At 40.8% G+C, this 13,535-nt stretch overlaps 1 protein-coding gene across 2 annotated transcripts in view; it reads left to right on the forward strand.

Moving 5' to 3' along the window:
• The window catches only part of CDH11 (cadherin 11), a 177,397-nt gene extending 166,850 nt beyond the window's left edge, over positions 1-10,547 (forward strand). For both annotated transcript variants that reach the window (XM_003263130.4, XM_030795948.1), the window contains exons 12-13: positions 4,773-5,024; positions 7,684-10,547. In XM_003263130.4, coding sequence (XP_003263178.1) covers positions 4,773-5,024; positions 7,684-8,180 — 749 coding nt within the window. In that variant the 3' untranslated portion in view covers positions 8,181-10,547. The remainder of the gene's footprint in view (positions 1-4,772; positions 5,025-7,683) is intronic.
• The last annotated feature ends 2,988 nt before the right edge of the window (positions 10,548-13,535 follow it).

Here is a 13,535-nt window from a genome sequence, read left to right on the forward strand (position 1 = left end):
CCTGACCATAGTGGCTATTTTTTTCCCTTCTTTTTAGAGACAGGGTCTCATTCTGTCAGCCATGGTGTAGTGCAGTGGTACAGTTATAGCTCACTGTAGCCTTGAACTCCTGGGCTCAAGCGATCCTCTGGTGTCAGTCTCCTAAGTAGATGGGACTATAGATGCTGGTCACCCCACCTAGATAATTGTTTAACTTTTTATTTTTTTGGAGACAGGGTCTTGCTATGTTGCCCAGGCTGGTCTAGAACTCCTGGCTTTAAACGATTCTTCCACCTCAGCCTCCCAAAGTGTCGAGATTACAGGTGTGAACCACCATACCAACCCATAGTGGATTTTTTTTTTCTTTTTGATTCAGAGTCTCATTCTGTCTCCCAGGTTGGAGTGCAGTGGCACAATCTCAGCTTACTGCAACTTCCACCTCCCAGGTTCTTTTGCCTCAGCCTCCTGAATAACTGGAATTATAGGCATGTGCCACCACACCACCACACCCAGCTAATTTTTTTGTTTCTTTTTGTTGTTGCTGTTTTTTTTTTTTTTTTTTTTTTTTTTGAGACAGAGTCTTGCTCTGTTGCCTAGGCTGGAGTGCAGTGGCATGATCTTGGCTCACTGCAAGCTCTGCCTCCCGGGTTCATGCCATTCTCCTGCCTCAGCCTCCTGAGTAGCTGGGACTACAGGCACCCGCCACCACGCCCGGCTAATTTTTTGTATTTTTAGTAGAGACAGGGTTTCACTGTGTTAGCCAGGATGATCTTGATCTCCTGACCTCATGATCCGCCCGCCTCGGCCTCCCAAAGTGCTGGGATTACAGGCGTAAGCCACTGCGCCTGGTCTTTTTTTTTTTGTTTTGTATTTTTTAGTAGAGAGAGGGTTTTACTATTTTGGCCAGGCTGGTCTTGAACTCCTGGCCTCAAGTCATCTGCCCGCCTGGTTCTCCCAAGTGCTGGGATTACAGGCATGAGCCACCATGCCAGGCCGTAGTGACTTATTTTTGATCAGTGATCAGAGTGGATCACAAGAAGGACAGGCTGGCCGTGATACCAAAATGCCACTCAGAAGTGCCACTTCTGAGGGAAGGCTCACACTCCCATTGGTCCTGGAACAACCTGGATCTAAAGGGGGAATATTTTATTGACTCAAGCAACACAGACCACCTAAATGCCAAACCAGGCTGCTAGACACATCTCCTACCCACTGTGTTCACCTTTACCAGCTCACCAACCCTGGAAGATCTCAGTAATGTGTGCTCAGTTTTCTGGTGGAAGGATCCCCTGAGCCTTCTGGAAGCACAGCACAGAGGATAAACACTGATTTCTATCATGTTATTTAGTTGCTTAACAACCCCATGAGGCATGCTTGCTATCAATCAGTCTTGTAATTTTAAAGATGAACAAATGGGGCTCTAGATGGGAAAAGTTACCCAACTGAAAGCAGATAATTAGTATTCGCCCAGAAAGAAAGCCTTAGTCCATTTCTTTCCAACTTCTTGAACTGATCTTAAAATCCATATGTAAAGCATGTTTTAATAGCAGAGGTTTGAAAAGTTCTTGCGATCCTACTGATCCATCACTCAGAGATTGTAAATGGTTTGGTCAGCTGGGTACTTTGATGAGCTTTTACGTAGTGGTTTCTGTGTGTCGGAGAGGACTCAGTTGTTCAGAATATGAAACATCTTGAATTCATGAGCCAATGTTATGCTCAGATCCATGTTTTCCATTGGTGTTTGAGTTTCAATTACCTTCCTCCGTAACCCAACCTGCTGTGATCTGGAAGTGCAGGTCTGCCTGGATGGCACATTGATGAATAGATTTTAAATTATGACTTCCACAAGTTTATAAAAATAAAAATATTCTGTTCCCATACTCTCCAGCCATAACACTATGGGTAACAGAGTAGGACCAAATGTGTAAACCAAGCAAGTCATCTGCTGGGCACGTCACCCATATCAAAGAGTTTTCTTTGGCCTAGAAATTTGATTAAATTTTTAACATTCATTTTTATCCATGATGACATGGACATTTCAGATCATTAAAATGGAGTAGGTATTGTAACTTTCAATTTGTGAGAGTCTAATTTAACTATGAAAACATATACAAGAAGAGAAAATATATTTTGAATTAATTTATTATAGATATGTAATTTTTATTGTAATTGCTAAGTATGGAGCAATGGTACGTAAAGCCTAGAGCAGGAAAGAATAGTCAGGTGACTGCATTTTCACTTACTATTTTACTTGACTAGCTTACTTTTTTTTTTCATCCTATTTCATAGTATGTACAATTTTTGTATAATTTTCCCCAGTGATAAGAGAAATGTATGCCAATCATACAAAATTCAGAAAATACAGAATTGAGGGCTGGCTGTTCTGTGTTGTTTTGGATGAAATGTTGGCAGTGAAGGACAGAGAATTGGTCATATCAGGTCTACTAGAGCCAGAGAGTACAAAACCTCACCATCTGCAATACTCAGAATTTCTGCTCATCCCTAAATAAGACTGAATCTGCCATATATATATATACGTATATATATAACAGAAAATAAATTATAGTAGGCCTTCCATATTCATGGGTTCCAAGTTTGTGAATTCAGCCAACCAAACATCAAATATATTTGGGGAGAAAAACAGAAAACAACAAAAAATTGTAATACAACAATGAAAAATAATATAAAATTTGAAACTACAGTATCATAACTATTTACATGGCTGTTACATGGTTTTAGGTATTATAAGTAATCTAGAGATCATTTAACACATATGGGAGAATGTGTGTAGGTTATATGCAAATACTGTGCCATTGTATATAAAGACTTTGAGCATCCCTGGATTTTGGTATTCAGAGGAGGGTCCTATAACCAATTCCCTGCAGATACCAAGGGAAGATAATACATTTTCTTTAACCTAAAATATATTAAATAATTTTGAAGGTCTGAGATTTTTTTTCCCTACTACAGGAGCTAATTCAAAATCCTGTCAACCTATTTAAAGCCTACCAGCTATTGGGCCATGATGCTAGTCATAATATTCATATTGTTATAAACTCTGATTCTGAACCCACAAATAGAGGCAGGCCATACCAGAAGTTCATTGTGTGTGTATGTGTGTATGTATGCATGTATGTGTAATTTGATGGAACATATTAAAAATTTCTACTGTTTTATAATACCAATGCTTTCCCACTAGAAAATACGTCTTAGAAAATTATTTGCGGCTGGTAGAGAAAACATGATGAGGAAGTATTTTGGGGGCAGAGGCTACAAAAGATTGGGAAATACAGAAAAGCCAACATCTGGAATTTTGGTTAAATCCTTCCCAGAACACAGTTATGCCATTTGTTCAACAAATATTTATTGAATGTCTGCTGTGTTTCTGGCCCTGGAGAGACTGAGATGAATCAGACAAAAATCCCCTATTCTCAAGAAGTTCACAGTCTCACAGAGGTCAAAGTGGTTATGTCAACAAATCATGACAGAAGAGTAGGTTATGTATTTCTATATGAATATACAGTGTGGTGGGTTACACAAGACATGATGGGAGAGGTCTTGGATGGTCTCCGTGAAGAGATGACTTTTGAATTATATTTTGAGGCCTGAGAAGTACAACTGTTATGATAAAAGGAACAGTTATTTTGAGCAAGACAGCAGTGGATAAAAAGACCAGGCACACAGAAGAGTGTGGCATTCTTGGGGGACAGAAGTGAATTCTTGATGTCAGGCTGAACTGGTCCATGTGGAAAAAGTAGGAGGTGAGCCTGGGAAGCAAGGTGAAGTCTAGGTTAGGGAAATAATATCTGATCGTCCACCATGCAGGCAGAAGTGCGCTGAGTCATGTGAGCAACAAACTTCAAATCATTCTAAGCAGGAGGAGTAACATGTTTAGTTGGGTGGCTGATGGTGTTGGGGTTTTAAAGAAACCATAAATCTCCTGCAAGGGTTATAAAATAGTTCCTCTCTTTAAAGCATGTATATTTTCATGACTAATGAGTGGATTCATAGTTTGCGTAAGGTTTGAAGGTGGACTTGGAATTTATTTTTTAAAAATATATACAAACAAAAATTGGCTAAACGCTTGTCATAAAGTACGAAGTTTGCACCCAAGAAACTTTTTTTCTCACACACACTTGAATATTTAATTATTACTATTTCGTGTGCTAACATAGAGTAGATTGCTGAAGCTCATGCTTTCTTGTGGCATTTCAAGAAGGAGCAATAGCCCAGCAGAAAATGGTGCGGCAGGCTTGCCTTTAAAGGGAATTTCCTTCAGTGGCAAGCCTGCCGCACCATTTTCTGTGAGAAAACGTAGGGTGTGAGCCTGGAAGGGAAAGTGAAGTCTAGGTTAGGGAAATAATACCTGATCGTCCACCATGCAGGCAGAAGTGCACTGAGTCATGTGAGCAACAAACTTCAAATCATTCTAAGCAGGAGGAATGACATGTTTAACCGGGTGGCTGAGGGCGTTGGGGGAAATCCTTTCACTGGCAAGCCGGCCACACCATTTTCTGCTTGGCTCTTGCCCCCGTTCTTCAATGGAAATTCCCTACCAAATCCAAAAGAGCCTGTTTCTGAGATTTATTCCAAAATGCAGATAGCTTGTTTCGTGATCGTATCGTGCCAAATGGTTGTGGCTTCTGCAGATACTTAGATGAAAGAACAAGTAAGAACAATTCTAGCGGTTAACCTTTATGATAAGAGAGTGCCCCCAAATCTGCTGAGCAGAGAGCCGCTGTGATTCCAATGGTCTTGACCGGGCGCACGGCCTGTCTCCCCTCTTTCTGCAGATAACACAGCAGGCGTGTACGCCCGGCGTGGAGGATTCAGTCGGCAGAAGCAGGACTTGTACCTTCTGCCCATAGTGATCAGCGATGGCGGCATCCCGCCCATGAGTAGCACCAACACCCTCACCATCAAAGTCTGCGGGTGCGACGTGAACGGGGCACTGCTCTCCTGCAACGCAGAGGCCTACATTCTGAACGCCGGCCTGAGCACAGGCGCGCTGATCGCCATCCTCGCCTGCATCGTCATTCTCCTGGGTAAGGGCGCTTCCTGGTCCCCTGCAGGAAGGGCCAGGCAACCGGATGCCCCTCCTTGAAACACATGCTTCTCAAATACAGGCTGGTAACCAGGACCCTGTTATGACTGTCGACACAGTTTAAGACAAGAAGTGGGGTACGGGGGAGGAGTGAGGGTTGTCGGGGGCGAGGTGGGGGATGTCTGCCACGTGCATTTGATGGAATATTGGGGGGAGCAGACAATTGAATTCCAGCAGAGAACAGGGAAGGTCATGATGAGCGTTTTGGCAGGCCATCACAGGGCTGTATAGCAGGAGCCACTAGGGGGCTTCAGGGACATCAGAGAAGGTTTGGCATAAGAGGAATTTGGGCAGAAACATGGTGTATTAGCAATGGTTTTGTCTCACAAGAGAAAGAATAAGGCTTAGGGACCTTAGGTGCATAAGACGGAGCAAAAGACAGCATAGGAAGGACTCGGGAACTGGAAGAAGGAAGAAGCAGGACTCCAACCCCTCCACTAATTATCATATATAGCATCTGTTCTAACACCTCAGCTCATGGGTACCCCTTGGAAGCTTTTCCTGCCCCTGCCCCTGCTTAGGTGCTTCTCTTCTGCACTTCTGTCTCACCTGTGGTTTATTCTGTAGAAAAGCCATGTGCTGGTACTCAGAACATATGCCATTGCTGGGCCTCAGGAAGATTATTTTGTCCCAAAGTCTCAGAACTAGTGACTGACCAAATCAGTATGCAAACCTATGCATGTCTGACACCAAACCTACACTTTTCCCATGATGCTTGTTCCTACCTCGAATGAATTCATGGAGCTTTACTCCATAGGAAAAAGCCAGTGAATTCAATTCAGCAAATAGTTATTGGGTATTCTCTGGGCAACAAGCCCTATGTTAGGTCCTGAGAGATAAAGAGAAGAAGTCTATGAGACCTCTGTGCTCGACAGGTTCACAGAATGTCAAGGAAAGTATGCATGAAGAGGCACATGGTGGGTGCTATAATAGGGACATGAAGACAAGATGGTTGGGGGACAGAGTAGAAAGCACTTGACATGGGCCAGGAGCGGTAGCTCACGCCTGTAATCCCAGCACTTTGGGAGACGGAGGCGGGCCGATCACCTGAAGTTGGGAGTTCAAGACCAGCCTGACCAACATGGAGAAACCCCGTCTCTACTAAAAATACAAAATTATTCAGGTGTGTTGGCGCATGCCTGTCATCTCAGCTACTTGGGAGGCTGAGGCAGGAGAATCGCTTGAACCCGGGAGGCAAAGGTTGTGGTGAGCCAAGATGGTGCCATTGCACTCCAGCCTGGGCAACAAGAGCAAAACTGTCTCAAAAAAAAGAAAAAAAAAAAAAAAAGGCACCTAACATTGCCTGGGAAGGTCAAAGAAATCTTCCTGGAGGATGTGACATACAGGTTGGCTGCTGAGAGTTGTCCAGCTGAGGACAGAGGCTTGGATAGACGAATATTTCAAACAGAGGAAGTAAAATACAAAAGCCCTAAAAAGTTAATAGAAGTGGAAACAGATGTGTAAACCATGCGATAAATATTATAATGAGGATAAGAACAGGGCCAGGCTGGTGCATGAAAAAGGTGCCAGTAGTCCTGTCTGGTGTCAGGATGGCAGGCCAGGAAATGTATCCATGATGAAAGAAAAAAACAGTCCGCTAAGCAGAGAAAGTGAAAAGGAGTGGTCTGTGTGAGTGAGAGTGCCCACAAGAACAAAGCACAGAGCTTTGGGAGCCACACGAAGTCCAGGGCAAGTACAGTGTCTCATCCCTGCTTCTCACAGCAATGGTGGAGCCAGAGGGGTGCTCAGTTGGAGTGCCAAATTCAGCCACAAACATTTTCTTCAGCTTTGCTGAGTGTATGGGAGAGCCTTCTAATGGAACACTGTAGAAGCCTCTTGGGGAACAGAGGTAATCAATGAAGAATTAAACTGTGCCTGAACTTTCCTTATAAATGACTCTGATCACCCCGCTGGGTTGCCCAAGCTTAATGGAACCCCCTCTCCCAGGGAAGACATGAGATTGCTTTATCTGGGGGTTCCAGCTGATGCTATTTTCCTATGTTAAAATAAACACAAGATTTTGTCTTCTGGGGGTCTTTATAAGCTTCCTTTCCTCTATATGGTGGCTACAGAGAGTCCAACCACACTTATGATAAGATTTCCCATTAAGTTAGTATAGGACCAATGCCCTTTCTCAGACACTGGCAGAAGCTAGCCATCACCCCCTATAAGATGGTAGGCCCTGAGGGCTCTGCATGTTCTCATTTTTAAACCTTGGAAAAACAGCTACCTTCTTTGCAAAGAGAAATTGGCATTAGCCACTTCTAAGAGACTGCAGACAAACATATTTAGAATCGTCCTAGTTCTTAGGAAGATGACTTCTAAATGGTATCTGGATTCATTTGTTAAAAGTTCAAAATTGTCCCAACCTGCCAAGCTGTTGGGTGCCATGTTTTCACCGCAGCATTTGTAGAGGAAGAGCCTGGTGGGGGTCAATTTTACACATCCGTAGGAATTGCAGGCAAAGCTCTCATTTCCTATACTGTTTCCAGTTCTGAGCATTTGTACCTTATGGTTTATGGTAATCAGAGTTCCTGTGGTAGAAGAACCCAGGAATACTGGACTTAATGAATGCTTACTTTCTTTTTCTTTCCCTCCAGTCATTGTAGTATTGTTTGTGACCCTGAGAAGGCAAAAGAAAGAACCACTCATTGTCTTTGAGGAAGAAGATGTCCGTGAGAACATCATTACTTATGATGATGAAGGAGGTGGGGAAGAAGACACAGAAGCCTTTGATATTGCCACCCTCCAGAATCCAGATGGTATCAATGGATTTATCCCCCGCAAAGACATCAAACCTGAGTATCAGTACATGCCTAGACCTGGGCTCCGGCCAGCACCCAACAGCGTGGATGTCGATGACTTCATCAACACGAGAATACAGGAGGCAGACAATGACCCCACGGCTCCTCCTTATGACTCCATTCAAATCTACGGTTATGAAGGCAGGGGCTCAGTGGCCGGGTCCCTGAGCTCCCTAGAGTCGGCCACCACAGATTCAGACTTGGACTATGATTATCTACAGAACTGGGGACCTCGTTTTAAGAAACTAGCAGACTTGTATGGTTCCAAAGACACTTTTGATGACAATTCTTAACAATAACGATACAAATTTGGCCTTAAGAACTGTGTCTGGCGTTCTCAAGAATCTAGAAGATGTGTAAACAGGTATTTTTTTAAATCAAGGAAAGGCTCATTTAAAACAGGCAAAGTTTTACAGAGAGGATACATTTAATAAAACTGCAAGGACATCAAAGTGGTAAATACTGTGAAATACCTTTTCTCACAAAAAGGCAAATATTGAAGTTGTTTATCAACTTCGCTAGAAAAAAAACACTTGGCATACAAAATATTTAAGTGAAGGAGAAGTCTAACGCTGAACTGACAATGAAGGGAAATTGTTTATGTGTTATGAACATCCAAGTCTTTCTTCTTTTTTAAGTTGTCAAAGAAGCTTCCACAAAATTAGAAAGGACAACAGTTCTGAGCTGTAATTTCGCCTTAAACTCTGGACACTCTATATGTAGTGCATTTTTAAACTTGAAATATATAATATTCAGCCAGCTTAAACCCATACAATGTACGTACAATACAATGTACAATTATGTCTCTTGAGCATCAATCTTGTTACTGCTGATTCTTGTAAATCTTTTTGCTTCTACTTTCATCTTAAACTAATACGTGCCAGATATAACTGTCTTGTTTCAGTGAGAGACGCCCTATTTCTATGTCATTTTTAATGTATCTATTTGTACAATTTTAAAGTTCTTATTTTAGTATACATACAAATATCAGTATTCTGACATGTAAGAAAATGTTACGGCATCACACTTATATTTTATGAACATTGTACTGTTGCTTTAATATGAGCTTCAATATAAGAAGCAACCTTTGAAATAAAAAAAGATTCTTTTTTAATTCTGGGTTTGATTCTTAACATTGAAACAAACGTTAAGTATTTCTAATGATCCATTTATATTTCTAATTTAATTGTGATCTTTTAATAACCCTATTTATGATCTGTTGTAGTCTGTCTGCTGCTTTTATTGTTTATTTAAAATCAAATATGTTTTACAAATGTTTTTTCAGAAAAGATTCTGTAACATCATGTAAAGCTTTTTTGTACATTCTTGGTGTTAACCTCCTGGCTTCTCTTCACACACATCTTCTAGAAAAGAAGGATGTGAAAGAACTAGGTCAGTCTATGACTTTGCAATATGTGTTATATAATATGCATTTATCTTGTATATCAGTAATTTGATGGTTATGAGAGATGAATCCATGAGGGAATGGAGCTATCAGAACTCTAATGTTCCAGGTATACATTCTATGCCCCACACTGAGCACTGGGGGACTGGGGGACTAGAGTCAAAAATATAAATTTGCCCAGGCTCTAATGTTATTCTATTTTTTTCTTATGTTGAACTTACCAGGCTATTGTAAGACTCTGACAGTTGAAACTGCTTATTTTTCCTCCTGTAATTTTAACTAATTGTAAAATGATGTGGCATTTTACGTTTTAATGAGAATGGGCGATTCATTTCAAAAACCTTTGTTTAGAATGTGCTTGGGGCCATAAGCTCAGAATGAGGGCAGGGACCATTTTGGATTCTGAAGGTCGATGCCATTTGGTCCGGGAGTGTGTCTACAGTCCCCTGCATCCCAGCTAGTTTCCTGGGGATTGAAACTTACGTGAAGGGCATTTCACCTGTTCAGTTGGGCCAAAGGTCAAAACGTAGCAATACTTGGGGAAAGACCACATAAAGTCACAACTGCAAGTGCTTTCCCTCTTTCCCCCTACACACAGGGCACGTGCTTTTTCTTGGATTGCAGACAATTTTTACAGTTTTTTTCTGACTTTATTGTGCAAGTTTGTTTCAAGCATTTCTTGATATCATGTTATGTACTATTTTTATGATTTAGTCAACATGCATACAAAGAAATGTTTTTTATGAAGTGCTCACTTCCATTTTACTTTGCATTGAAATCAAATTGGGCTGAACACTTCAATGGAATACATTCTGTGGACAATGTCACTTTAGAATCTTTCATCTCAGTGAAGGATTACGCATTCTCAATACTTCCATAATTGCAGGTTGTGTTCATTTTTTTATATAGTTTTTGTAATCCAAAGAATATTTTGCTAGATTTGCACAGATCTCCAATTGAATTTGCAATGAAGAAATAACTCAAAAGGAATATGAATAGCATTTAAATAAGTATACAGCTGTAAGTAACCCTGTCACCATGGATGATCCTTTTCTCTAGGAATGTATTTGGATTAGAGATGACAACTACATTTTCACATTTTTATGTTGAAGTCTTTTTTAAAAAGGCTGTTTACTTTTCAGTAGTTAAGAATACTTGTTTATCTTTTTTTTTCTTTTTACCTTTTATTTTTTCTTGAAGCCTCTATTGTTTGTAGAACACTCTTAGAAACCTGGAAATAAAATGTCTTTCCCAACTAGTGGAGTCCTTTTTCATTTGGAGCACATTGCCTTAAAAGAAGTCTTAATTTAAACGGTCCTTCCTTATTTCTAAAGTAATCACTGTATTATACCATCTATGCAGCTAAAAGAAGGAACATGCTTCTGTTCTTTTCCTCAAGTAATGGGTATTGTTTCTATTCATCATTCATTCATTGATTCATTCATTAATTCATCAAAATCTTATTTTATAAACCCTGTTCCACTTACTTGAGGATTCAGAATGAATCTTACTACCTTTTCTGACATCTTCTGATAATTCAACCCTGTACCAAAGTATCCACCTTGTTGTCTTATAATCACCTATTTACCTATTTGCCCTCCTAGAAAATGCAAGAAGATATTTTCTCTCCTTCCAAGTTGAAGGAAGAACATAAAATATATAACAGGGAGGAGATGGTGAGATATAGAGTGTGAACGGAGATTAGGCCAGCTGTGGCAATTCTGGACAGATCTGGGGTTTAGCTAAGTTATTTCTTTAGGCCTGGGTTTCTGGGGGTGACAGGGAAGATAAAAGAGTAGTTTATTTACACCTCTTGGAGAATTGGTTAAAAATATAGAGATCATGACTCTGTATGTCAGGTGGAACCAGGTCAGGAGTATTTGAAACTGCTCCCGGGTCATTGTGACATATCCTTCACCTCTTTTTGAGAAACTTTATAAGACAATGGGGGTGAATGGGAGCTGGGCAGTTGGAGTCTCTGAGAAGAAGAGGGGCAAAATTTATTTGGTAGGCAGTGTGGAGGACAGATCAGGAGCATATAAACCCAGAGGCGTGCCCCAGGAGGGCTTTTGCAAAGGTCAAATGAGATAGAATGAGGGCCTGAAATAATTCAGTAATTTGGAGATGGAGAAGAGGAAAGACTTCTCTGCTCCTGCACTGCCATCAGCCTGGTCTGGGCCATGGTCATCTCTGACCCGGAAGACTGACACCACCTCTTGGCTGATCCTCTTCCTCCCAACCTCTTCTCCACAAAGAAGCCAGAGGGATACTTTTAACACACAACCCAGATCACATGACTTCGTAACTTAAACCTTTTCACTGGCTTCCCAAAGACTTAAAATGAATTCTGATGCCTTTACTTTATTGCTTTACATGAACAGGGCCCTGCGAACCTCTCCAGTGTCATTCCACTCCATCCTCCTTTCAGTGCACGATGCTCCAGCCACACTGGCCATCTTTTGGTTCCTCATACAAACAAAACACATTTCCTTCTCCATGGAAAGCAGGTCACCCTTTTTTTTTTCTTTTTTTTGTATCAATGACAACTCTTTAAACTTATTTTGCTTTTTGGCTTTATGTATGTGTGTGGGTGGATGGGACTGACTGCCCCACTAGAATGTAAGCTCCATGAGGGCAGGGAATTTTGCTTTCTTGTTTACCATTATATACCCAGTTCTTTACACTGTGCCTGAAACATAACGGGTACACAATAAATATCTATTGAATGAAAGCAAATATACTGAAGAGGCAGATTTATCAGGATTTGATGACTGATTAGAGGTTGCCAGTGTGATTTTAAGCATCCTTATCTGAAAAATTGTGTCAACTGTGATCTTAGTACCTAGGATTGGTAAATTGAAAAGAAGTGGGTTTGGGGAAAATAAATTGAATTGGGTTTGGGTTGGGATTGTAAATGGGAGGTGTTTGTGTGACAACTGGATGGACTTTCAAGTAAGTCATCAGAAGTATGGATTTTCAGTTCGCTCATTGCAGAAGTAGGGCCTGGACATGGAGTGTAAGAGTCATCAAATGGGAGCTGAAGCCTCAGGAGTGGCAGCATTTTTCTAATTGGGTTTTCACTGTTCTCTCTCAAATTTAAAAGGGTATTTTAATGGTAAAATCCCTCTGGTGTGAAGAGTAAGGCTGAGTTTAGTTTTATTAATAAGGGTAATTAGTAAGCATAAACCTTATCCTTGTATGTCAAATGCTTTGAAAAATAGGAAGGGAATATTAATTAATTCAATCATTCTTCTCTATAATTAGTGAGCCTTTCTTGAGCTCATACTGTATGGAGGTCACGTACTAAACATGTGTAACACATCCTGTTTCTATGAGAAGACAAAGTGTATGCTACAATCCCTTCATTACACTGAAGAAAATTGTGGACCAGAGAGGTTAAGCATCTCTCCAAAGCTACACAGGAAATGATGTCAAAGCTGGATGGGAGAAAATCCACTTTCTCCCACTTTGGGTCAGGAGATGTACCCTTTAAACTTAGGATAAAGAAGCCAACAGCAAGGACTATCCCTCACAATCAATAACTCGGCTAAGCCTTTGGCAGTGAGAACTTGGAAGGAGATGGAAACCTCCAGCCTCCAGGTGTTCAGGTTATTACTTTGAGCAACCATTCACCACATAGTTTGACGAGAGGATTTAATCATATCTCTGAATGCTTAGACTCTTCCAAGTCCAAAATGGCACAAGGATCAGAATTGTGAATTTTTCTGCTGGGGTTTACATTCTTCTACACTATGAATTTTGGAAATCAAATGTAAAGGAAACCAATTAGGCATTTTGCAGCTATTTTTATTATGTTTCACAGAGAAGTTTGATATTTCACCCTCTTCATGGGATTAAAAATATGGGGCAGCAAGGGGGAGTCATGACCTCACCGAACTTCATTTTCCACAAGTGTACAATGGAAGCAATAATTCCTACATTGCCAGCAGTGGTGAAGAATAGATGAATTCACATTTCTACAGCCACTAACCATTCCTAGGACAGGAAAAACACTAGAAGGTAGCAATTATGTTGTTACTGTTTGTATTATTTTCTCAATTCCAGGCTTCAGAATAATGGAAGGGAAGAATTTACCACCTCATGCCTTCTGTTTTATTTGACTTGTTTCTTCAGAAATCAATCTACTCTTTGATTTTCCTCTCTCCTGAGCCAACAGTAGAACATAGATGTCTTCACACACTGTAGTTTAGGCAGAGAACTGATTGACAATTTACCTACTCCT

The sequence above is a fragment of the Nomascus leucogenys genome, chromosome 2, assembly GCF_006542625.1.
Source record: "Nomascus leucogenys isolate Asia chromosome 2, Asia_NLE_v1, whole genome shotgun sequence".
In the NCBI taxonomy this organism is placed as follows: Eukaryota; Metazoa; Chordata; class Mammalia; order Primates; family Hylobatidae; genus Nomascus; species Nomascus leucogenys.